This window comes from Nansenia antarctica, assembly GCF_963989245.1.
Source record: "Nansenia antarctica genome assembly, chromosome: 12".
Lineage (NCBI taxonomy): Eukaryota > Metazoa > Chordata > Actinopteri > Argentiniformes > Microstomatidae > Nansenia > Nansenia antarctica.
In genome coordinates, this window is record NC_137682.1 from 14341575 (window position 1) to 14368311 (window position 26737).

General features: G+C 42.0%; 3 protein-coding genes across 3 annotated transcripts in view; 2 read left to right on the forward strand and 1 right to left on the reverse strand.

Annotated features, from left to right (window-relative positions):
- Positions 1–214: 214 nt before the first annotated feature.
- LOC308168890 (olfactory receptor 52E8-like) lies at positions 215–1189 on the reverse strand (the record flags this gene model as incomplete). The annotated part of the gene is made up of 1 exon (XM_080543532.1): positions 215–1189. The coding sequence occupies one exon, from the start codon at positions 1187–1189 to the stop codon at positions 215–217; it is 975 nt and encodes a 324-aa protein (XP_080399658.1).
- An 11198-nt stretch (positions 1190–12387) lies between these two features.
- Positions 12388–13314, forward strand: LOC308168891 (olfactory receptor 10G4-like; the record flags this gene model as incomplete). Its single annotated transcript, XM_080543533.1, has 1 exon — positions 12388–13314. One exon carries the CDS (start codon positions 12388–12390, stop codon positions 13312–13314), a length of 927 nt encoding a protein of 308 aa, XP_080399659.1.
- Positions 13315–19860: 6546 nt separating this feature from the next.
- pdha1b (pyruvate dehydrogenase E1 subunit alpha 1b) overlaps positions 19861–26737 on the forward strand; it is a 7663-nt gene continuing 786 nt past the window's right edge. Inside the window, exons 1-11 of the mRNA XM_080542914.1 lie at positions 19861–19977; positions 21675–21743; positions 21941–22114; positions 22712–22838; positions 22974–23065; positions 23286–23378; positions 23481–23636; positions 24643–24714; positions 25337–25404; positions 26314–26422; positions 26599–26737. The exon at positions 26599–26737 is cut by the window's right edge and continues 786 nt beyond it. Coding sequence (XP_080399040.1) covers positions 19921–19977; positions 21675–21743; positions 21941–22114; positions 22712–22838; positions 22974–23065; positions 23286–23378; positions 23481–23636; positions 24643–24714; positions 25337–25404; positions 26314–26422; positions 26599–26737 — 1156 coding nt within the window. The 5' untranslated portion in view covers positions 19861–19920. The remainder of the gene's footprint in view (positions 19978–21674; positions 21744–21940; positions 22115–22711; positions 22839–22973; positions 23066–23285; positions 23379–23480; positions 23637–24642; positions 24715–25336; positions 25405–26313; positions 26423–26598) is intronic.

The window sequence follows — 26737 nt, forward strand, 5'->3', positions numbered from 1 at the left end:
CACCATCCAGATGTTTTGTTGTGAGCACTGTGACAACACACAACTGTAACTTTAAGACCCGGTCTCCCGTAATACACATCATGTCAAACTCAAGTCAAACTGAGTGTTTTCAAGATGTGTTGAAAGCCAACACATTACAATAACAACATTGAAGTGTTGTGAATAAACAATATGTGAAAAAACATAGTCCACTTCTATAGATATGTAGAGACCATTAATTTCTTGGAACAATGCTAGATGGGCTTCTTTTGACAAATCTTTTCAAAAACCCTTTGATTTCATCAGTATTTAAAACATAAATAATTGGATTCACCATGGGTGGGACAGCAATAGCAAGAGAGAAAGTTATAATCCTGGCATTGGGATGAAGACCGTAAGTGAATGCAGCAATGTACATTCCTATAATTGGGAGAAAGAAAAATGCCACAACTATTAAATGTGAAACACAGGTTTTAAGTGCTTTCAGACGTCCTTCCCATGATGTGATTCTAAACAGGGCAAGAAGAATACAAATGTAAGACACTACTATGATGACCAATGGTGAATGGAGAAATAGTATCGTATTCATTTGGGCCATAATGTAATTAGCTGAGTTGTCATTGCAGGCCATTCTGTACATAGGCCCATGATCACAGAAACAGCTGTTAATGACAATAGTTTTACAGAAAGACAGCCTGGTGAACAAAGCCACGGCTAAGCTGACAATTAAAGCATCGACCGTCCATATTCCTGTTATCATCATAAACATGGTCTTGTTAGTTACCATAGTGTGGTATCTCAAGGGCATGCATATAGCAACAAACCTGTCATATGCCAGCAGGACAAGGGTGAGGGACTGTAAAGTACCAAAAAAAAACACAAAAAACATATTGGACAAACAGTTTTCATATGAGATGTATTGTGAGTTGAATAGAAAGGTCTTAATAAGGTTAGGAATAAATGCATTGCTCTCACCAATGTCAGCTATAGCTAAGTTCAAAACACAAATATACTTTGGGATATGCAGACTGCGTTCAGTGGCTATTATGAACATAACCACAGAGTTACCACAAACAGAAATTAGATAGACAAAGATCAGGAAGATAAAGTAGTAGTTGACATGAGGAATGCCAGAAAAGCCATTGATGAAAAAGTACTGAGGACGCACAATGGATGTATTTTGCATGATGGTGTGGATCATAGGGCTCATCGCGACATACAGGGCAGGTCTTCAGGTTGTGTCTGCTGTAGGTCTGCTACCTATAATTGTAAAATACAAATTATTGTCTTTTGACGTCCATTATTATTGTTTCACACATACCATACATTATGAGAGGCCTACAATACATAACACATTTCCCCAAATATCCTCCTCATTCACACTTTCTCAATTCATCATGATTGTTTTGCAGTAGGCTATTTCTGTGTCTGAGAAACCTATCCTAATGTGACTGATCCTGATGTAAATGGACACCTCTCGGAAATGAGAAAGACGTGAAATTCGTCTTGAAAGTTTTTTTTTTTTTTTTTTTTTTTTTAAGATTTTCGTTTTTTTAGCTAACATTCAACTCGAAGATGTGAAGTACCCACTCGTTATTTTTCCGAACAGTTTTACGTTCATTAAATAAGTGTAATCTATAACACAATGACTTAGTTTATTGTTGTTTGATGGGGATTCATTATCTTTGATGGGGATTTTCTGTGCTTAGTGATTTCAGGTGTAGCAACTTTCAAATACTCATGTCGTCTTCATTGTTTCCGATTTATTTCAATGTATGATGCATCAGTTGAAAGCTTACAATCTGTAGTTTAAGCACATGTAAAAAACTGAAAAATGACTTCGCCTACAGGTAGCCCTTTTCATTGGCCTGTGTCACCTATTTATCCCTACCAACATTATATCTACGACATTATCAAAGTAAAGCTTGTTCTAGTGATACAAACTTACCAACAGATGGTGTCAGAGGAAAAACGAACAGCCTATTCACAAGTGAAACTAGAGTTGTGTTGGTGTTCCACTTGACTGTGATCAAATTTATTCCATCCCTTTGTCCCACTGGGAATATCAGCACAGCTGTGACAAAATATGTAACACGCCCTCTTATCTGAAGAACAATGGATGATGTAACAAAATATGTAATGATTTTGAAGCAAATTACAAGACTGTCGGCTTGTCCCCCCGAAAGGAGTACTTAGTCCACCCTTTTTTGCCCTCCCCAAGAGAAGCCCTAAGTTTCACGTTAGACACCAGGAGGCGAGTTTCAGTTGGACATTCCTTTTTTCATTGACATTCTTCTTTTTTAATTAAATACGTCCAGAGGGCAGAATTATAACTGTTACTCCGTGTCGTCTCCTGTCTGGGTGGTGTGTGTTTACCGGGTCCTACGTGGTGGTCAGTAGGGTAACCAAGTTTGTATGTTTGTTGCAGACACACCAAGAGTGAATTACATGCCATAGCCAAATGTTAGTTTGTTAACTATGTAGTGAGTTACATGCATTATGTATTCACTGTGTCTAAGTGAACGTTTACTAGGCTAGCCACACATGTGTTAGCTAGCTAGCTAGCTTTATTAGAAGCTTGTTTGTTTGTTTGTTTGTTTTTGTTAGATGACTTAGCGGTTTTGTTTGTTGTGTACAAACTTACACAAGTTATGGTGTGTGTGTGTGTGTGTGTGTGTGTGTGTTTACTACGCTAGCCAAACAAGTGTTAGCTTGTTAGCTAGCTAGCTAGCTTTGTTAGAGATATAATAGAATATAGAAAAGGCAAATGCTTTTGTAATGAATGGTAATGTTGTGTGAAATCAACAATAATTATTAATTCATTGATTTGTAGTTTTGCTGTAGAATAATACTGTTGATTGAAATGATTTCACTAGCCTACTTCTTACAGTACCAGATGACTTCAACAAGTACAGTACACTATGTTCATGAGAGTCTATAAAAAGCATGCAAGCCTACACTATAGAAGTGTCCACACCTTTGACCTGAAATGTGTGTTACAGAATGACGAACAGGGCTGCCAAGTCTCACGCAATCACCGTGAGACACACGCATTTCAACCAGTTCTCACGCTCTCACGCCGCATCTCTATTTCTCACGGCGAGATTATATATATATATTTTTTAATTCCTTGAAAGAAAGCTACCGGACATGAGTTTCGTGGCATCTTTCTGCACGCGCGTTAACTTGAGTCTGCAATCGAAACGGCAGGCGAGCGCTGATGGAAGAACCTGTGTTCACGCGAGCTGCAAGAACGTAGCAAGCAGTGTTGCCAGATTGGGCTACTTTTGGTCACACTGGACGGGTGGATTCGGCAGCTTTTAGACTGGTTGGGCTGGACATTGTCAATTCCTTCTGGCAACCGTGGTAGCAAAATATGTGCATACATTACAACATCGTATCTGGTAGCCTACTGGACTGGGTTGCACCAATATGGCGTAAGTCATTACTAAATGCAGGCATTTAGTAGTTACTGAACCCCTAGTTGTTACTAGCTAGTTTCAAACTAGTTGTTTACTAATTTCGGTTGCACCACGCCAATCTTTTGCCAATCTTCGCTAGTAAATACTCAGTTTTGGTAACTGTTTTTGGTTTCTCTACTGTAACATAACCAGGTACATTATTATTATTATTAATAATAATTACAATTTACAATACAAATACAACAATTGGGGGTCCCTCAAAAAAATTTGGCCGCGCCATGCGCGCACAAAATCACCCACCAAGCCCTCATTCTGACCCAGGAAAAACCCTGGTATGTACTGTATAACATGATAGCCATCTATGAGCAATGCACTGTATATAAGATGATGACCATGGGTCTTTCTGCTGCTGACCAAGGGGCTGAGTCCTGTTGATGGGGCCCAATTTTTCTTTTAGAGTCTGTAGGCTACTGTATTTGTTTATTAAGATTTCATAAATATGATATATTGTCTGAATTTTTTTCTTGTTTTATAAAATGTTAATTATTTTCATTTCTTGTGCTGGTTTATTATGAACAACATGTAAAATTGCAGGAAACTAGCACAAATAATTGGGTGGGAGAGAGGGGCCGCCGCTGCCAAAACGTGCACAGTTTTGGGTCGCTCCACCGCCAAAAAATCTCACTCCAAACTTTTGGTGAAACTTGGCAGCCCTGATGACGAAGGTGAGAGGTTCCGAGAGATGAGACCTTGATGTGAGTCACCAGGTATTTGTCATTGTCATTGTATTAGCAATTCTATTTTAGGAACATAGTAGTATTTCGTAAAAATGGTGTGTTGGTAATCATTTTAAATGTTCTGTCTTCTATCTTTATTACAGCGTTGATGCCCAGATGGGATGGGAAGGAACTACCCAAGTCCCACTAGATGCATTATGGACTATAATGATTAATGCATACACACAGACACAACATTATTATTGTTTCCTTTTGCATTTTTTTCCATTGCCATTTTGTTTTCTCTTGCTGCTGCAATGTCGACTGAAACTGAAGCCATAAGAATGTTACTCTCTTGTACTTGTATAATGGGATGTAATAAACTTTTGGCACACATGGCAATAATCATGAAATCATGAATCTTGAATTATTATTATTCTTTAGCAATTTAAACATGTCAGCCCTGCAAGTTTGTTTCCTGAGGGTTCCTGAGGGTAACCTCTGTGGCAAGACTCATCTTTCACTGTAGTTTTGTCAAAATTGGGCTAATCATTGTAATTCTGTACATGCCACATCTGTATGACAAGACCCATCATTCATCCAGCAAGTTCAATCAAAATTGTTCCAGTGGTGTCGGAAATAAAGTGTGTGACATACAAACGGACAGAATTTTGTGATAAGATTATCAGTAGGCCTTTTGCATTTTCAGTGTTACACTACATACGTACAGTAGCCTGTTATAAACTGTTATGTTTTCATACTCAAATATAAAACTCACAAATACAAGAATAGAACGTTTTTTAAATTCTGAAATACTGTACACATCTCAGTAATGACAGTTGGATTTGTAAAGTGTTCTTCATACAGAACAAGAACAAACATTAGAAAAAATAAAATAAGCCTTCTGCATATACTCTACACAAAGGCCACAAGACCTCGTCGACATCGCCTGGCATGACCAATCCAGCCCTGATTGCTAATTCAAATGCAATAGGTGTTTGTCCATATGAGGAGTGTGATTGTATGATTGGTGGTTTGAGTTTAGCATTCTGAATGGTAGTGTTTTCCATGTGAATGCAAGAGATTTTATCAAAGAAGATTGTGCCAAATGTAGAAAATTGTATTTAGTGTTTTGTTAACTGTGGTTTAGAGCTGCAAAATGAGTGATAAGCAAGACATGTGTTTGTCATTGTGAAGAATTGGTGTGAGAGATGGTTTTGGTCATTGTGTTTGAGGTTCCGATGTTAGTGTTAAAGCGATAGAGAAAAACTGTAAGGCCACACCACCTCCCAAGTACACCAGATAAGGCTTCATCTTAGCAGTATTCTGTGACATAGTGCTTTGCATATCTTCATGAACATGACACCGTGTATTCCATGTGATGTGAACACTGCTCTTGAGTACAGTCAGAAGGTTCATAGAAGCTCTAACAAACAGCTACTGTATGGGAGTCTCTTTGAGCTCACAGTACAGTTCATGAAAGGTCAGTTGTTGGCTTAAAACTATTTTAAGCAAAAATGATATACATTTCATAGGTAGATATGTTTGTAAGTTTTTGATTGATTGATTGAAAACTTTATTAGAAGATTCGCAGAAGTAGGTACATGAAAGTACATATTACATACAAGGTCAACTAACAGGATAAAAACCCAAGAAAGCCACTGGCTTATTTCAATTGGGGTCCTTGATTCTCAATTCATCGTTACATGTAAGACAGACAAAAAAACTAGTACTATCTACAAGATAATACAGACAAATAACTAGTACTATCTACAAGATAAACATACATCCATCATGGGAAGAACAATACAACAAAACATAAGGTATGTACAGCGGGTAGGACAGGTGGGGACATACACCACAGGTGGGGGCGGGGGACAAAACACAAAGTATGTACAGTGGGTAGTTCGGGTCTTTTAATCTGATTTTTGATTTAGAGGGTCCAGTTACGGATTGCAGCCTCCTGTAAATGTTTTTTGAGAGTGGTTTTGAAGGTGGGCAGTGTTTTGCACTCCTTTAAGATTATAGGAAGGGCGTTCCACATTTTTACTGCATAGTTTGCAAACGAGTTTAACCCCTTGTTTGTGGTGCAACGCGGTTGAACGTGGTTCGTGGAGCTTCCTCTGGTATTGTATGTGTGGACGTTGTTCACTTTTTGGAAGTATGTTGACAGGTACTTGGGTGTCTTTGTGGTGTAGCGTATCTTGAAGACCAGGCCCAGTGCAAGCGCATCCCCCTTCTAAAGTAATGTGACCCATACTCAGCACTCGAGTTGAGGGGGGATTGGCATCCCCCCTGAAATAAAAACGGTCAAAATCATCCCCCTTCTAAAACTGCCATCCCCCCTTTCCATCCCTTATGTCATTTTATCAATGAACGTGGTATTACTGCTATTTCAACATTTAGTTTTGTGCATACTGAGTAAAATACTGTGGGCGAGTGGGCACGCACACATGCAATGACATTTTTTACCAAGTCACTGACACTGAAGTCACTGACACTGTGGGTCTGCTAAAATTGTCCCCATATGATAAAATCCACCATCCCCGATTCCCCTATTTTCTTTTACAACTTGAGTACTGCCCATACTGTCTTTGTAAAAGGTCCTCAAGGGGCAACATATTTCAACAACATGCAGTAAATGAGGTCTAGGAGGATTCAAGGCTAATTAGTGTCTCTAAAAAACTACATTCCCATGTGTCTGATTAGTGAGGTGTGTACAGTGCTGTATGTGTTCCTGTTTTGCTTTTGTGATCTAAAAAAAATAAAAAGACTGTCCCAATTCAGTCAATTGCAGATAATGGTTAATTGCACTGCGGGTTCACTCAGAATGTTTACACTGTTCTTTAAGGACAAGAGTTTTGCATCAACAACAATTGTAGATAATAATTAATAATCCAAATAGTCTCTACATGGGTGAGTCCGAGGTTCCAACAAACAGTTAAAAAAAAAAGGCAGAGTGAAAAAAACAGGTTCTTTTATATCCTCAAAATAAATATATCGCCATCAGCATTATCCATTTCTACCGCTACTGTTGTTGAAAACTTCTTTGCTCCCACCAACATTCCCTTTCCTGTTCCCTTATATCCCGAATATTCATTCATCCCAACCACAAGGGGGAAATGACCACAAGGAAAAATCTAAATAACATACAATAGGGAATATAAACTCAGAAGCAAACATTATCATAATTAAATTACAAAAATACAAAATCAGAGCCGTGGGCCAACAACAGCAAGGAAGGTGGACAACGTGGGAGGCTGTGATCAACAGAGCCATCACATGAAAGGATATGTGGAGGATACCCCAAGCAAGGCTGAGCTTCTCGATCAGGGCCACCTACGACACCCTTCCCAGTTCCCGGAACCTGCACCTCTGGTACGGCACAGAGGAGACCTGCCAACTCTGCAACGCCAACAACCCAAACTTGCGGCACATCCTCTCTGGATGCAAGGCGGCACTGACGCAGGGTCGGTACAGATGGCGTCACGACCGGGTGCTGCGCAAGCTAGCTGAAATTCTGGAAGCACGCAGACTGGAATCAAACAAGATCAGCCCAGTCACATCACAGCAGCGGATCCCGTTTGTCCGGCAAGGGGGAGAAAATCAGGGCAGCAGCACGAAGCAGTGGTCCCTCCTGTCTCCTGGAGGAGAGTGGAACATGAGAGCTGACCTCGATCGACAGCTGAAGTTCCCACACGAGATCACATCAACCTCCCTTCGGCCAGATATCGTACTCTGGTCCACCCCGATGAGGACAGTCATCATGGCGGAGCTGGCCGTTCCATGGGAAGAGGGGATGGAGGCTGCCTTCGAGAGAAAGAAGGAAAAGTACACAGACTTGGCAGCTGTGTGCTCGCAAGCAGGGTGGAGGGCAGTCACCTATCCAGTGGAAGTTGGGTGCAGAGGCTACACAGGAACATCTACACAGCGGCTCCTGAGGTCGCTGGGGATCACAGGATCCAAGCTGAGAAAGGCGCTCAAAGACCTGGCGGAGGAGGCTGAACAAGGGAGCTTCTGACTCTGGCTCAGAAGAAAGGACAAGGCGTGGGGGAAAGAAGGATCCTAGGGCTGGCTGCAGGGAGTGGCAGGGAGACGTCCCTGTCACTGCTCCACCACCTCGAGATGTTCCGGGATTAAAGGAGCGAAACATCAGTGAAGGGTCGCTCCCGGCTGACGACCCTGCAGTCAGCAATTATAGTGTCCACTTTTCAGTCTTTAAGACATGCTTGTGAAGCACATGAAGCACAACTTTCATTGTTGGCTCGCACAGTTTAGTCTACAGTCCATAGTGTATGTATTCTGACAGAGAGTGTCCAGTGTAGAGTGTGAAAGGTTAGAGCATATGATCCTCTGTTGGCGCTCAACTCTTCTTCTCTTTACCTCATATTCTAGGACAGTAGATGGATGTTGTGTGTCTGCAGAGGTAGAGCAGGCACAGCTTGGTGATTGGTCACTCAATGATGCTGTTCCTAGTTTTTAGACGAACACCACAAACTAATCCTTTTGAGTATGTATCGTCCTGCTGGAACAGACCAGTTGGCGTGATTGGTTTTCCTTTCATAAGCAGCAGATGGTTAGGTGTGAGAGACTCTAGGGTCATTGGGACCAGAGGACACTGTAGATATGGGACGGTCGTTAAGAATGGCTTCAGCCTCACACAATGCAGTCTGTAGGCCTTGTCATCAAGGCTTTGTTGCCTCAGAATAGAATTAGGGACCTTTTTGACCAGTCCTACCATTCACTCCCATACTCCACCTCCCATACTGAGCACCAGAGGGGGGATTGAATGTTCACCTGATGCCATCCTGTAAGAGTCTGCTCTCAGTCTGTCTGTGATTGATTTCCTTCAATGCCTCTCGCAATTTTCTTTCAGCACCAACTAGATTTGTGCCATGGTTGGACCTCATGTCTGTGCCTGACCCCTTCTGCAGATGAACCAGCGGATAGCATTAATACATGAGCTGGTGTCTAGAGAATAGGCCATCTCCAGATGAATAGCTTGACTTGCCATGCATGTAAAGATGACATCATACCTCTTGACACTACTGCGACCTCTCTTATTTCAACTGTTATTGGCCCGAAGTAATCGACCCCAACGGATTGAGAATGCTGGACGATCAGGTGAGAAACGATCTAGTGGGACGTCCGCCACCTTTTGCTACCTAGTTAGTGTGTCATAGATTTTCAACAATTTTGAAATGTATTTACATTTTTTTGAATAAAAGTTTGATGGTGTCGGTTGGGGACATGTTCCCGGTTTCACCAACTGGTGTCACATATTTTAATATGATCTTTCTTTGTCAGTTCAATATCCCTATAACTTTACTACTGTAATATAAAAGTCTGAACCATATCATAGAATAAAAGTCTGAACATTTTCATTGGTTGGTGACTTCCCAGTTTCATCATGCTGTCACATATTTGCTTTGGCCTGGCATTTAAAGCTCATAGAAAACACATTGTCACTGGGGATATTACTTGCCTTAATCAAATGATTAATGCAGGAACCCCTAAGGGTCTACTAAATTACTGCTGCCTGATGTTCTTAGGGGATTTATTAGCCATTGATTGAATTCAAAGACACTTACTGGAAGCTACACTTCGCTGTCTTGGGGATTACATAACAGTTTGTCACATTTTGTGGGCACCAGGCTGTGTGCAGTAGTGACTCCATACTAATAAATGATCTTGTTCAGAGAGAGAGAGAGAGTGTGTGTGTGTGTGTGTGTGTGTGTGTGTGTGTGTGTGTGTGTGTGTGTGTGTGTGTGTGAGTGTGTGTGTTTGTGTGTGTGTGTGTGTGTGTGTCTTATCACCACGTCATCAGAACCATGACGTCTGATCTTTCACATGAGTAGCTTGGAGGTGATGGTTCACGATAAGAAAGGGTGAACATTCACTACCTTTGCCAGTCACTGTCGGAGAGCCTATACGCTAGTCTGGTAAGTATAGGGCAGTCTAGTTCTGGAATATTAATTTTACAGGTCATACCAGTCACAGGAAATTTACCTGATTATCTGATTTTGGAAACCAATAAGATTCATCTTATGACTGCTGATCTTTCTCAAGAAGTTGTTCAAACAAGAGAGTAAACAGATGATCTCATCTTGAATCTGGCTCTACATCTACACTACAAATTATATAAGTGCTATACAACTAAACGTTTGTATTATTATTATTATTATTATTATTATTATTATTATTATTATTATTATTATTATTATGATGATTTTCTACCTCAGTAAAATAGATGAATATTGCTAATAAGATTGCTGTTGAGAATGTTTCACTATACAGTTTTTCCTCTATCCCTTTAACACGTTTTCTCAAAGCGTAGCTCATTTTCTCTTAACACAAATCCAAAAGCTCACACACAAAACCCTTAACTCCACAAATCTCTTGCAAAAGCAAACACTGCATTCAAAATAATGTTATGTCTTCTCAAAATGAAATTTTGTCGTCAAATGACAAACACAGACCATCAAATGAATAGACACTTGTAACAACCAATTGAACACTGATGTGCACAATGGAAAACATGAACAAAACTATGATAAGATTATCAGTAGGCCTTTTGCATTTTCAGTGTTACACTACATACGTACAGTAGTCTGTTATAAACTGTTATGTATTCATACTCAAATATAAAACACACAAATACAAGAATAGAACATTTTTAAAATTCTGAAATACTGTACACATCTCAGCAATGACAGTTGGATTAGTAAAGTGTTCTTCATACAGAACAAACAATAGAAAAAAGATATTCTGCTGCATATACTCGTCGTCGACATCACAGGCAATGTTCTCACAATGTTCTCCCTGGCCAAGCAGAGGGGAAAGTATCGCCTGGCATGACGAATCCAGCCCTGATATACTTCAGATATATTTCAACACAGGAGAGCTCACCTTTTATTCACCTCTAATTCAAATGCATTGGGTGTTTGCCCATATGAGGAACACAAGAGATTTGATCAAGGAAGATTGTGCCAAATGTAGAGAATTGTATTTAGTGTTTTGTTAACTGTGTGGTTTAGAGTGGCAAAATGGGATTAAAAAAAAGTGATGAGCAAGTAATGTGTTTGTCATTGTGAATAATTGGTGTGAGATAAAATACACCAGTTTCAGTTATTGGTCATTGTGTTTGAGGTTCGGATGTTAGTGTTAAAGCGGTAGAGAAAAACTGTAATATCTGTCAAGTGACCTGCTGTTTGATCACAGGTTTGTTTAACTAAAACACATGCATCTTCTCCTATAGGGGCTTTGCTACAGTCTGGACAAACACATGCATCTTCTCCTATAGGGGCTTTGCTACAGTCTGGACAAACACATGCATCTTCTCCTATAGGGGCTTCACTACAGTCTGGACTTTGTCCTTGAATGAAACAAAACAAGCTAATGTGTTGCAGCTCTTTTGCTGTGTTCACAATTAAAACACTGGTAAAAGGGGCAATCTGGGCTTGATGCATCACTTTTTGGACTTTGATATACTGTATATATATATATATATATATATATATATACCATATTGAAAGCAATAATCACTGTCTAGATTATTTTATTGTTCTTTATTTTATACCATTTGAGTAGTCAAATACCTCCATTAAGCTAAACAAGTTGCATCAATAATTCTAATTGCAATTTGCAGAGACATTGCAAATCAATAATGTCCTTAAATCCTCACAAGTCAATGTTGTTAATAGTTTAATTGCGTTATTTAAGCAATAAAGCCAGAGAGGCCATGATTTATTATTAATATGATAATTATTATTCATTCTTGTGAAGACATCAAAAGGTATAAAAAATAATGACCAATCATTGAGAGCATTTTATGTAATCTGATTGTCCCTTTGTGTAATCTGATGAAAACTGACTGGAGGAGATGTTAGAACGCATAGTTAGAAAACTCTGACAAATTGTCTCCCAGAATAATGTATTTGGGCAACAGTTGTACATTTCCTTCCCTTAAAAAATACTATTTATGTACTTTCTTAGATAGATGTGTACATTACCCCTATATATATATTGAAGAATATAACTTATAATTGCCTCATGAGCTTAGTTCAACTGTCTTACCACATCAGAACCCAAAATATAAACTCCATTTGTTATATAACAATATCACTGCATAGCTTCAAAACATGGTTAAAACTATTAAAACAGTGCGATTCCACACAATTGTTCTTCCCTTCACAACGTTTGACCTTTTTCTCTTTGATCATGTCATCTTTTACAGGTCAATGGAGACAAACAACCAAACAGGATATATTATGGTGAGAGAATTCATCATTACAGGACTGGATGGTGTGCAGCACCCGAGGGTGGTCGGCGGAGCCATTCTGTTTATCCTCCTCCTCATTCTGTTTGGAACTGTCACCAACATTTGTGTCATCGCTTTTAACAAGCCACTGCATACACCCATGTACTTCTTTATCTGCACACTGGGAATAGTAGACATTGTGTATACCAGCAGTGTGAGTGTTACTTTGGTTAATGTCCTACTAGGTGAGGAGAGGAGAATCCCCTTTGGAGCTTGCATTTTACAGCACTTCCTTTTTCATTTAGGAAGTGTTATGGAGCCCTGCACTATTGCTCTGATGGCTTATGACCGCCTCATTGCCATTTCGTACCCTCTTAGATATCAGGCTATCCTAACTAATACTCGTGTATTTTTACTCATAGTGGCAACTTGGGCAATATGCTGCTCATTTTCTGGTGTGTGGACTGGGATAGTCTTCAATCTCCCCTTCTGTGCCACAAATAAACTCCCGTACAGCTTTTGTGAATTTGCAGCCCTAGTGAGAGCAGCATGTGTGAATCCAAATGTTTATTTCAACAAGGTCACTGTTATGTTTACTTTTATATATTGGTTTAACTTCAGCCTGATCGTCTTCTCATACATGAAGATCGTGTATGAAGTGGTGAAAATGTCTTCATCCAAAGACAGGAGGAGAACATTCAACACCTGTGTCTGTCACATGGTTGTGGTGGCTAGTTTCTTTATCCCTAAAGTGATGCTAATAATGGTCACAAGAATCGGTTTGGTTCTCACACTCTCTCACAGGAACGGCCTGATTATTGGCTCTACTCTGGGACCCTCACTTGTGAACCCATTTGTCTATTGTCTGAAAACCAAGGAGATCAGAGGAAAGCTGAAAGGATTTTTCAAGAGTTTTGCATTTGCCCCAAAAATGTAACCAAAGCCATTTCTGTTTTTTATAAATCTGTTAGGGATGAGGGGTTACAACACATTATTGTTATTATTATTATTATTATTATTATTGTTGTTGTTAATCGAAAATAATAAAAAATATTAATCATAAAAAAAAATATAGTTGTTGTTGTTACTTGTTACTGTCTATTTTTATAATCCCTGTGTGGTGTGTTTCCATGGCCGTGTGTTGACTCTTTGACTCTGCCCTATTTAACTAAGAATCTGTGTGTTACACTATCAGCCAATATAAAATGATTTTTATCATTATTTTTTTTTAATAAAAACACATTTTTTATCATTAATGACGCCTACACTGGTTGTTACAGTATTATCTATAAAGAAAAATAAAATGTATCTCATCTGTATATTCCATTATTTCATCATTACATTGAAAGCATTGATCAAGGTTTCCTTTCTCACTCAATGACTCAAGAGATTTTCAAATGTATTTCTTAGCCTCATACAAGTCATATAAACTGACGCCCGATCTGCCTCTTAAAGGGTAATGTTTAACATCACATTCATCATATCCAGCACCATGCCAGTGTCTACATATGTTTTGTAGTCAAGAGAAGAGGTCATTAGGAAATGACCCCCTATGATGTCATACAATTACAGTAATGTGTTTATTATAAAATGTAAAATATTAAACAAAACATTTTAGTAATAGCTAAGCTACATTAACAAGGTTACATACTGTATACTCACACATTGAGGATTAAGAAACCCTCAGGACGTAATAGAACAGAAGTATGCCACACCAACATTAGACAACAACAAAAAATCAATCTGTTGAAATATATCTGTAGATGTAAATTAAATAAATGCCAGGGTTAGAGTGTAGATTAACTGAAACAATAGATAACAGTGCCAATTTATAGCAATGTGCAGATATGTGGTCCTCCCAAAATCTAGTCATGAGGGTGTAATTTGAAATCTGCACTGACCTGGTGGCCACAAAGTGAGGCAAAGCAATGTCTTTCAAGAGGTTATAAATTCAAATCCCCAGTGAAGACACATACAGTGAATATAGTGAATTTAAATTCAAAATGTAATCTTGATTGTAAAACATGCAATCATATCAATGACACCAGTTCAGATAAGTAAAACACAGGGCGGAAACTAGAACAGATCAAACTTTTTTTGTATCCATTTGGTTCGAAAGTTCATGTGACATCAATATTAGACTTGTATTCATGTAAATAGAGGAGGCAACACTTTAAAATTATTATTTTAGTCTAATGCTGACTGTCAACTGCCAATGTTAATAAAACTTTCATTTTCTCCCCATGTGCAATCATGTAGCAATGTGAGATGATGAGCATGAAATTACAACCTTAAGGCAACTTTGAAAAATAACCATTATAACAATGCCTAATAAACTGTTAATTCCAATGAACATGTGACTAACCAACAACCATAACATAATCAATGCAATGTCATTCCAATATTAGAAAAATCTACAGAGCTCCAGTGTTTTCAACTTTTTTTTGTAAGAGTATCATACAATATCATTAACAATCTGTGCAACAGGTTTTATTTACTTGACCATGACCTTATGGTAAGTAGGACTTAAGGACTAAGTAGGACTGCTGCGCAATAAGTGGAACCGCTGCGCAGGCTAGTATCTTCTTTTCGACAGTTCGACTCTTCTGGGCTCTTTATGTCTGCGTGCACACGCCCATATCGAGGATTTCTAAACCGGTGTTCTGTGAACACTGATGACACAAGTCTGATCCTCGTTCGAGGAATCACTTGAGGCTTGAATCCCAATCACGAGTTGCCTGAACGCGGCTTTTATTTTAATCGCCGATATACTAATCACCGTACGTGGAATACCCCCCTGCTCATACATTCAGGTAGTGTAATGGTGTGGGGAATGTTTTCTTGGCACACTTTGGGCCTGTTAATATCAATCATCACTTGAATGCCATAGCCTATTTGAGTATTGTTGCTGACCATGTGCATCCCTTTATGGCCACAATGTACCCATCTTCTAATGGCGACTTCCAGTATGATAATGGCAAGGCAAGGCAAGTTTATTTACAGTGGGGTGCAAACATTTGGGCAGCCCTGTTTTAAATGTCTGTTACAATTAATCTCCAAGTGATTGAAAGCAAACCTGACCACTAAATGCTACAATGTTAAACATGACACCTCTCTGCATATTTTCATTTTTTCATAAATAATAATAAAAAAAAAGTTTTAAATGATAAAAAAGGAAAAGGGCCCTGTGCAAAAGTTTGGGAACCCTTTGGATTATTCTTTGTTACCTTTGGAGAAGATGATTACTAAGGCCCAGACCAAGGTGATTTACTCGTTAGGGCTTCAATGAGTCAGGTGAATATAAGTTCCAGGGTTGAACTGAAGTAACTCCATGCCTTCTAAAGTATCCAACTGTGGTGGCTGTTGTGTCTGGTGTAAAAATCATGGGTTCCTCTAAACAGTTGTCCAAGAATGTCAGAATCAAGTTAGTTCACTTCCACCATCAAGGAGAAGGCTACAAAAAACTCTCGCAATGTTTCAAACTACCCATTTCCGCTGTCAGAAACATAATGAGAAAATGTAAAATAAATTTAACAATTGAAGTCAAGGCAAGATCTCGAAGTGTTCAGACAGAATGGCTCGAGATCTGGTGGGAAATGCTCAGAAGAACCCACACATCACTGCAAAAGAGCTACAAAAATGAGTAGCAGACACCGGTCTAGTTGTTCACAGGACAACAATACAGCGTACCTTAAACAACAAAGACCTACATGGCAGAGTTGCCAGAAAGAAGCCTTTCCTATGACCTCAACACAAAATGAAGCTTCTGAAGTATGCAAAAGAAAACTTGAGAAACCTGAAGCCTATTGGAACAATGTGCTTTGGACTGACGAAACCAAAATGTAACTTTTTGGCCACAACCAAAGGAGGTATGTTTGGAGAAAAAAGGGTGAAGCATTTGTAATTTGTAGCATTTGCAGCACTTGCCAACTGTTAAGCATGGTGGTGGATCCATTATGATTTTAGATGAAGAGCAATCCCATTTCATAGGGGATCATAGATTTTAACCACTACGGCTTGTGGCTCTGTTCGGAGGCCTTGGCTCCAAAGCGAGTGACATTCCAAAACGAGCCGTAGGGGTAGAAAAGGGAATCGGGATCGGGCCTTAGTGTCAGAGAAGCTCTAACAAACTAATGTATGGGAGTCTCTTTGAGCTCACAGTACAGTTCATGAAACGGCAGTTTTGGGCTTAAAAACTATTTTAAGACATAAGTATATACATTTCATAGGTAGAAATGTTTGTAAGGGATGTGACTCATACTGTTTTGGAAAAGGTCCTCAAGGAGCAACACACTATCTTTCAACAACATGCAGCAAATGAAGTCTAGGAGGATTCAAGGTTAATTAGTGTCTCTAAAACTACATTCCCATGTGTCTGATTACTGAGGTGTGTACAGTGCTGTATGTTCTGTTTTGCTTTTGTGATGTTAAAAAAAAAAGGGAAAAAAAGACTGCATTAGGCTCCAATTCAATCAATTGCTAACTTGTTGACTTCTTGGAAGAGATGGGTGTCCTTCTCAGCTTCTTCCCTGAGGATGGACACATCACTCACACTACTGGGTGACTTCAACATCCGGTCAGAGAAGTTTCACTCATCTGGCCTTCTTAACCTTTTCTCCTTGTTCAAACTTAACCTTTCCCACTCTCCTCCGACTCATAAGGCATGCAGGCACAACATTTTGTATCCTTCGCCCTTCCCCTTAAATCCACCCCCTACCGGTCAGACTCTACCCATATTGTACACACTCACCTACACACCCTTCATTGGCTCCCATTAGCAACTAGCATCAGATTCAAGACCCAAACCCCTGCCCAATCACTCTGTTCTTCCACCTCGGCTGGCCACCTGGCACCACCACCTCTACAAGGTGGCAGATGTCATGCATTGATGTAATTCAGTTATGGCTTTTTTCACTGTCTTGGCACCCTAGTAGGGGTACGAGCTTCCCACTGCTGTCAGCACTTCAGTCACTACCTATCTTCCGCCGTAGACTGAAGACCCATCTCCTCAGGCTACATCTTGACTGTCCCTCCTAATAACCCACTCCCCCTCTGTACAGTTCCTCTACTGTTAATGATACAAAATAATAAACATTTTTTTTTAAAGTTAAAAGTTTCTTCTTCTAGCATTGCGACTGCCAATGTCACCTGGTCTTAGCATAGATTTTTGCTTATGATGACTGATGTATAGATGATTCAGTTCTATACAGAAAAGTAAAATAAATGTCTTATCAGGCATATCATTCCTCTACAATATTATTATTATTATTATTATTATTATTATTATATTATTATTATTCCGGCACTGTAAATCTAATCTAAGGAATGGGAGCAGATGATTAATAACAGTCAGTCAAGAGGGGCACTGTTTTGGTCTAAACAAAGCACTTTCTAAAGTCTGGTGTAGAGGTCGAGCATTCAACTTTACGTGCGCACCTATTTTAGGTTTGGTTTGTTCACATGGATACACATTATTTTTCTAAAATATTTACACTGACGAGAAAGCAATCTTGCCTTCAGAAACTGAAAGCAATGTTCTATGTTGTCAAAGTAAAGTTATAGGGATATTGAGCTGACATAGAAAGATCATATTCACATACATTTGCTTTGGCCTGGCATTTAAACCTCATAGAACACACATTGTCACTGGGGATATTACTTGCCTTATCAAATGATTAATGCAGGAACCCCTAGGGGTCTACTAAATTACTGCTGCCTGCTGTTCTTGTGGGATTTATTAGCCATTGATTGAAATCAAAGACACTTACTGGGAGGTTACGCTTTACTGTCTTGGGGATTTACAGTGTGTCACATTTTGTGGGCACCAGGCTGTGTGCAGTAGTGACTTCATACTAATAAATTACCTTCTTCATCTACTAATGGTCATAATTGTTTCCAATGCATACAAAAGTCTGTGGGTGTGTATGTGTATGTGTATGTGTGTATATGTATGTGTGTGTGTGTGTGTGTGTGTGTGTGTGTGTGTGTGTGCCTTATCAGCATGTCACCAGAACTATGACATCTGTCCATTCACGTGAGTATCTTGGAGGTGATGGTTCACAATAAGAGATCTAGAAAGGGTGAACGTTCACCACCATTGCCAATCACTGTAAGAGAGCCTATTAGATGGGATTAGATTCAACTTCATTGTCATTTCAGAGTATAGGTACCAAACGAAATGTAGTTTAGCATCTAACCAGAATGCAAATAGTGACATAAAACATGATAGTGATAGGTACAGTATGGAAAGTACAGTAGTTAGAGGTACAGATGTGGACGAATTTGTTGGTACCATTCGACGAAAAAAGAAGAACCCACACTTTTCTCTGAAATGACTTGAAACTCACAAAAGTAATTGGCATCCATCATTGTTTATTCCATATTTAATAGAAATCAGGCTTTGCTTTTGATTTTTGATTCAACAGAATATTTTAAATAATAAAACAAATGAAAATGGCATGGACAAAAATTATGGAACCCTTAACATAATATTGTGTTGCACAACCTTTAGAGGCAATCACTGCAATCAAGTGATTTCTGTAGCTCACAATGAGACTTCTGCATCTGTCAACAACAGGTAGTTTGGCCCACTCTTCCTGAGCAAACTGCTCCATCTGTCTCAGGTTTGAAGGGTGCCTCTCCAGACTGCATGGTTCAGCTCTTTCCATAGATGTTCAATAGGATTCGGATCAGGGCTCATAGAAGGCCACTTCAGAATAGTCCAATGTTTTGTTTTTATCCATTCTTGGGTGCTTTTAGCTGTGTGTTTTGGGTCATTATCCTGTTCAAGGACCCATGACCTGCAACTGAGACAGAGCTTTCTGACACTGACTGTATAGTATGTTTCTCTCCAGAATGCCTTGATAGTCTTGAGATTTCATTGTTCCCTGCACAGATTCAAGGCACCCCCATGCCAGACGCAGCAAAGCAACCCCAAAACAAAACCAAGCCTCCTCCATGTTTCACAGTAGGTATGGTGTTCTTTTCTTTGAAAGCTTCATTTTTTCGTCTGTGAACATAGAGCTGATGTGACTTGCCAAAAAAACTCCAGTTGTGACTCATCTGTCCAAAGGGCATTCTCCCAGAAGCACTGTGGCTTGTTAATATGCATACCACCACCAAGTTCACTTACCAACTAAAGCACTTGATTACCACACTAGTCCATAAGCACAGTATGGGAGAACTTGGTAATAAGCATAATACCTGTTGACTCAATTAGACAATTGCATGGAATCTACTGGGAAGGCTCGTATGTGTGAAAGGGGCTATAATAACTTCATGAAGACGAACATGTCGAAACCTGCTACGTATTGAAACACAGATATCACAGCGAAAATCGGGGGAGAGGGAGAGTCCCATCAAATGGGCGTGGCCACGTCTAGACGTGTAATCTCTGTGGCTATCTAATTGGCTCCATTCCAGCCTAGTTAGTTTTCATTGGCCACCCAACCCGGAAGTGTCTGTCAGCTGGTCGGTGTTTTGACGCTAATCTGTTAGGTCGAAGCTGCCCTCTAACTGGTAAATCGTCGGGGGGTCCAGTAGCATGCAAACTATGCTGAGCCTCATCTCCAACGCTTTAGGCACTGCCAGCAAGAATGTGGTGAGTGTGGCAGCAAGAATATTAGCTTTTCGTGGCATAAGTAGGTGATTTTGCAGTCTATCTCTGATAGTTTGCAAGTGGCGACGTTGGTCCAGATACCAGCGTTGACCTTGTAGCCAATGTTACGCAATGTTAGGCGCAACATCGATTTTGTGTGCTTTCTCGGTGGCTGTCGTGTTTAGAGATGTATCGTTCGTTAGCATATTGACATGCTTCAATTCATGTTGGCCATACAGAATATGTATGTAATTCTCCCCTACATGTGTTTGCCACACGGTGGCGCTGTCACGTTGTTGCGAAGTTGTGTAACAAAATTGATGCTGGTTGAGCCTAATCCCTCTGCCGGGTTCAACACTAATGCTAATGCTCTTTTGTGAGCTACAGCACACCTGGGTATTCTGACATACAACACATCACTGTTTAGAAAGGTGCTGAATGTTTTTTTTTGTGTGTGCCTGGAGCCCTAAATGGAACTGTTGGATTATGAATGGCCTACTTCTCTACCCCTACATTTCTCTCTCTCTCGCCATGTCTCCTCTCTCTCTCTCTCTCTCTCTCTCTCTCTCTCTCTCTCTCTCTCTCTCTCTCTCTCTCTCTCTCTCTCTCTCTCTCTCTCTCTCTCTCTCTCTCTCCTTGGCTGTCCCTTAGTGGGGCCAAACACTGTCAGAGGTAAGCCGTTCATGTAGCTAGCTTGCTCTAGGCCCTTTTGGGCGGTCTGTAGGCCCCATGCAGCATAGGCCTATAGGTAAAGCCTGTGTCCTACAGTGAGGCATTGCCCTGACTCGTTGGCATGGAGTGGTAGAGGACCTAGAGATATGGCTTAGGGTAGAGTTCTTGAGTTCAGTTGAGTAAGGGTGGAGCGCTCCTCTGGCCATGCTTTGGTCCGATTGGCTGGCTTCTCTGTTCCCCAGCTGCTGATTGGTCTGTCAGAACGTGTCAATTTAACCTCTGAGTCTCTGTGCGCCCCAGTGACACCCCGGCCACCATCTAAACCACCACCAGTCAGTACCAGAGCACCCAGCCCTAAACCACCACCAGTCAGTACCAAACCACCAGGACGACCACTAGGCCTATTTTGTTTTACACTGCTGAGACAAACAAGCCTGCGCTGAGCTGTTCTGAACTGTTTTGATTTGTGTTAGAAAGAACAGTGGGGGGAAAAAAGAAAATATCAGTCCGGCACAGTATGGTTCATGTCATCCCTGTAGCGTATACAAGCCCCATAGACCCAGACAGTACCGTACCCAGTCAGTAACCCACTCAGACCCAGTTAGACCTCAACCAGAGATGTAGAGGGTTAACGCCGCTCACTTGCGAGAGTGAAATCTCAAAAGATGATGAGATGGGTGACTTGTTACATATCTATGGCTTGTTACATATTAGATATCTATATATAGGCCTAGGCTATATGTTATTACATAGATATATTGTTGCATATCTATGTTACACAGAGCCATGACGTCATATCCAGGGGATAATGTCAGTAAATTTGAGTAAAATACAGACTTTGCTTATCCCATGCAAATGCACCGCACAAAACACAGACGTTGGGGTTCATTTCTAAATCACATGAGGTCCCCCAGATAATACTAGTCCCATGTGAATAGGGCTTAAGTGTGTTTTGGTATTATAAATCTTTAGTGTGTCTCCCTCTCTCTCTCCCTCCCTCGCTAATGTCTGGTCTTATCGTTCCCCAGGGAGCCAGGGTGGTGGTGTCCACACGCTCCTACGCTGACTTCACCCCGCAGGCCAGCTTTGACATCAAAGTGAGTCCTCTCAGTTCATACACTCACTTTTATCTACAAACTCTCTTGCGGAAACATTCACTCACCACCAACACCCTCTAAAACACACACACATTCTCAGGCGTGTTGCATTCAGGCGTTCTCACGGATGTGATCTCTGATTGGTTGATCTCTGATTGGTTGATCTCTTCCCTCCCCTCCCCTCACCTGTCCAATAGAAGTGTGATCTGCATGGTTTGGAGGCAGGCCCACCGGTGCAGTCGGAGTTGACGCGTGAACAGGGCCTGGGTTACTACAGGACCATGCAGACCATGAGACGCATGGAGCTGAAGGCTGACCAACTCTACAAGCAGAAGATCATCAGGGGCTTCTGCCACCTGTACGACGGACAGGTGGGAACACACACACACACACACACACACACACACACACACACACACACAAAGGACCAACATACACATGCCCAATCCTCAAATCATCCCCTAACACCTACCCCTAGGTGCTGTGTACACATGTACACACACACACCTATGTACACACAAACACAGGTGCACGCACGCAAGGATATACAGTATATCTTTGGTCCTTTGGCACTGTAGAGGTCTTACCATCACTTACAAACGAGTCAAAACTAGACATTAAAAGCTCTTACCTCTTATGCCTGTGCAAATGATGTGACACATAAAAAGTGTTGGAATTTCTAAATGGTGAAACCAATGTGTACACAACTATCATCAAAATAAAAGCTGAGAATCTCTACTTTAAGAGACTACTGACTGTTGGCTTCCACATTATCATGACTTGTTACTGGTGTCCGATGGGCAGCAAACACTTATATTATATTTTCAAGTGGGCCACGACTCAGAAAAAAGGTTGGCAAACGCCACACTAGATCTTTCTTGAATAGACACACACACTTTTCTTACCCACGAATACACACACACACACACACTCTCCTAACCCGTCCCGTGCCTGTTCTTGTCCTCCAGGAGGCGTGTGCTGTGGGCATCGAGGCGGGCATCAACCCCTCGGACCACCTGATCACAGCCTACCGTGCCCACGGGTACACCTACACTCGGGGCATCGCCGTGAAGCAGATCATGGCCGAGCTCACAGGTGAGACACACTGATAACCATCTGCCGTCAGAGTGTTGGACTGATCCTAAGACAAAGTACTTTTACTGCAGAAAAACGATAGAACAAGTGACACACTCTCTCTATTCCACTGTTTCTTTTGTGTCTCTCTCGCAGGTCGGAGAGGGGGCGTGGCTAAAGGGAAGGGAGGTTCTATGCACATGTACGCAAAGCACTTCTATGGAGGGAACGGCATTGTGGGAGCTCAGGTAACACTCTGACCACGTAGCACACACACACAGACACGCATGCTGTACTAAGACAACCCCTTAAACTGACGACCAACTGTGTGCGTGTGTGCGTGTGTGCGTGTGTGTGTGTGTGTGTGTGTGTGTGTCTGTCTGTCTCTCTCTCTGTGTCTCTCTGTGTCTCTCTCTGTGTGTCTCTGTGTGTGTGTGTGTGTGTGTGTGTGTGTGTGTATGTATGTAGGTCCCATTGGGAGCTGGCATCGCCCTGGCCTGTCAGTACCAAGGCAACAACCAGGTGTGTGTGACGCTGTACGGGGACGGGGCAGCCAATCAGGTGAGACCTTACTGACCACTGAGGATAGACGACGCAAGGAACCAGATACTTTTGACATTTGTATATTCATTTGTTTCTGTCCGGACATTTTCCGTTTGCCAGGGCCAGATCTTTGAGGCGTTCAACATGGCCGCCCTGTGGAAACTTCCGTGCATCTTCATCTGCGAGAACAACAAGTATGGGATGGGGACGTCCGTGGAGAGGGCCTCAGCCAGTACCGACTATTACAAAAGAGGGGACTACATACCAGGACTCAGGGTGAGAGACACACACACACACACACACACACATACATTCAAACAAACACACATTTACATTACGTTTACATTTTTGGCATTTAGCAGACGCCCCTTATTCCAAAGCGACTTAGAATCAATACATAGTAAATTGACTAAGTAAATTAATCATTTATGGGGGGGGGGGGGGGGTTTGTTTGTTTTTTATGACACAGGAGAAACAGTACAGGGGGGTAGTAGATGTCTCAGGAGAAACAGGGCAGAGAGGTAGTAGATGTCACAGAAGGGACAGTTAAGGTGTAGCCTGAAGAGATGGGTATTCAGTCTCCAACGGAAGATGGGGAGTGATTCTGCAGTTCTGACAGCCGTGGGAAGCTCGTTCCACCAGCGGGGAGCCAGTATAGTGAAGAGACGTGACCGGGCAGCGTGACTGCCGTGTTGGTGTAGAGGTGGTGGGGCCAGTCGGCCAGCAGAGGTGGAGGAGCGGAGTGAACAGGCTGATATTTGGGGGGTGACCATTGCTTGCAGGTAGGCAGGGGCAGTCCCTTTTGCCGTCCGATAGTCAAGCACCAAAGCGAGCACCAGGGTCTTAAATCTGATGCGAGCTGCTATGGGGAGTCAGTGAAGGGTGCGAAAGAGAAACATGACATGACATAACATGAGAAAATTTGCGGAGTTTGAACACCAGACGGGTAGCAGCATTCTGGATGAGCACACACACACAGGTCCGTCCAATACACACACACACACACACACACACACACAGGTCTGTCCAATATATACACACACACACACACACACACACACACACACTTGAGTCATGTACACAATGTGGCTGGAAGTCCTGTGGGCATGGTGAGGCCGTATCAGAGGGCATATGCTGGGGCTCCTACGGTACTGATCGTACCTCCAGTGTAGTACTGTGTATCCATAGAAGAAGTGCCAGCAGAGCAGGGGCAGGCTTCATTGGGACAGTCTTGTGAATAGATTGACCCCCAGGTGACCTCTAAACTTTGCCCCTGTTGCAGGTGGACGGCATGGATTTGCTGTGTGTGAAGGAGGCCACACAGTTCGCAGCAGACCACTGCAGAGCCGGGAAGGTGAGTTCTGAACACTGTCACGAGTAGAGATGTCCTATAGATGTATAGGCATCAAAGAAACAGGTTCAGACACACACACACACACACACACACACACACACACACACAGACACTTGACTCAAATACACAATCCCCAAGTCAACCCAAGTGCATCAGAGAAATCCTTTCGGAAGTTCAGGATGAAATCTGTCTCCAAGGTAGTAGGAGCGTTGCGACACTACCACAAGAAGTTTGAGGTGCTTCAGATTGACCTCAACAGGACATTTAGAATTCGCCATTGTCTTGCTTTATGCTCACTATCTCTGCCGGTATTCTCTCCGCTATTTCGTGGTGACTTCAAATTGGCTGAGTTTACCTTTAAACTCCTATTATAACAATACAGGCCTTGGTCACAACACGTCTGTGCTTTGTGGCCAATCACAGTCCAGCTTTGTGGCCAATCACAGTCCAGCTTTGTGGCCAATCACAGTCCAAAACCTGTGCACTCATTTAACGGTTAAACCCAAACAACACACAACTGCTTAAAGAGCCCAGCTGGACCAGTAGAGAGACACCAGTAGTGTACCAGCGTTGTGATTGGTCCCAGTGTTGACCCGTTGTGTGTGCTGGCCGTGTGCTCCAGGGCCCCATTCTCATGGAGCTCCAGACCTACCGTTACCATGGACACAGCATGAGTGATCCCGGGGTCAGGTGAGGTGGCCTTTGACCTTTGAACCCTGATGACCCCACCCTGTGACAAGTCACTTGACCTGCCCTATCAACCACTCCTCACCATCTCTCCTCCAATAGTAGTGATCTCTCCCCCCCTCTCTCTCTCTCTCTCTCTCTCTCTCTCTCTCTCTCTCTCTCTCTCTTCCTTTTTCTCTTCCCCTCAGTTCCACTTTTGCCCCTGTCCCACTCTCATTATACCCCATTTTTCCCTGGATAGCCCTCCTCACTCACTCCCATGTTTGATTCTGGTTTACCACCCTTAGTCCCTTTAGTGTAGCGCAGGAGCTCATCTGTCCTCTGTCCCAAACCTCTAACATCGCTTCCTCTCCAGGTCGGTCTCTACCTGTCCATCAAGGCAAGGCCTGGTCCAAAACCCTAGCCTCTGTTACTTCACCTACAGCGTTTGCATTTCTGAAGGCACCAGATTTGACTGCCAATGGCCCGGGGCCTGAGTTAGATTACTCTTCCTGCTACGGCTGGTGGATTGATTGATGATTCACTTGCTTAGTCAAATGCATTGATTGTAAGTCGCTTTGGAATAAGGCGTCTGCTACATGCCAAAAATGTAAATGTAAACCAGATGGTGGAGTAATACTGTGGTGGCCCCACTACCTAGCCTTCCAGTAGGTTTAGGGGGAGTTTCCGCCATGATTGGTTACCTCAGATGGGCTAACTCTGTGGGCCAGTTTCCCTGACACAAGCCTCCTTCTAGAAGACTAAAAAGCATCTTCAATGGAGATTCTATTGATTGATTGATTCATGCTTGATTCCATGGCCCGGCTTTAATCTGTGTCTGAGAGACTGGCCCAACAGGTCTGTTTTTGGACCAGGTCAAGGATGGCGTAACTCCCCTCGCGTCTAACTTATGTGTGATGTCACTTCCTGTAGCTACCGTACTCGTGAGGAAATCCAGGAAGTGCGCAGTAAGAGTGACCCCATCTCCATGCTGAAGGAACGCCTGCTCAGCAACAACATGGTCTCCGCGGAGGAGCTCAAGGTACACACGCACACGCACGCACGCGCACACACACACACACACACACACACACACACACACGTGAAATGATTACCTGCACAAAATATCAATTGTATGTCCAGTACCTGTTCCAATGATTGGGCCCAATCAGTAGATAATGAATGTCTCTCTCCCCCCCCCCCCCCCCCCCCCTTCAGGTAATAGATGTGGACATCCGTAAGGAGATCGAGGATGCAGCTCAGTTCGCCACCTCTGACCCTGAGCCTCCATTGGACGAGCTCTGTAACCACATCTTCGCCAACGAAGCACCCATAGAGGTCCGCGGCACCAACCCCT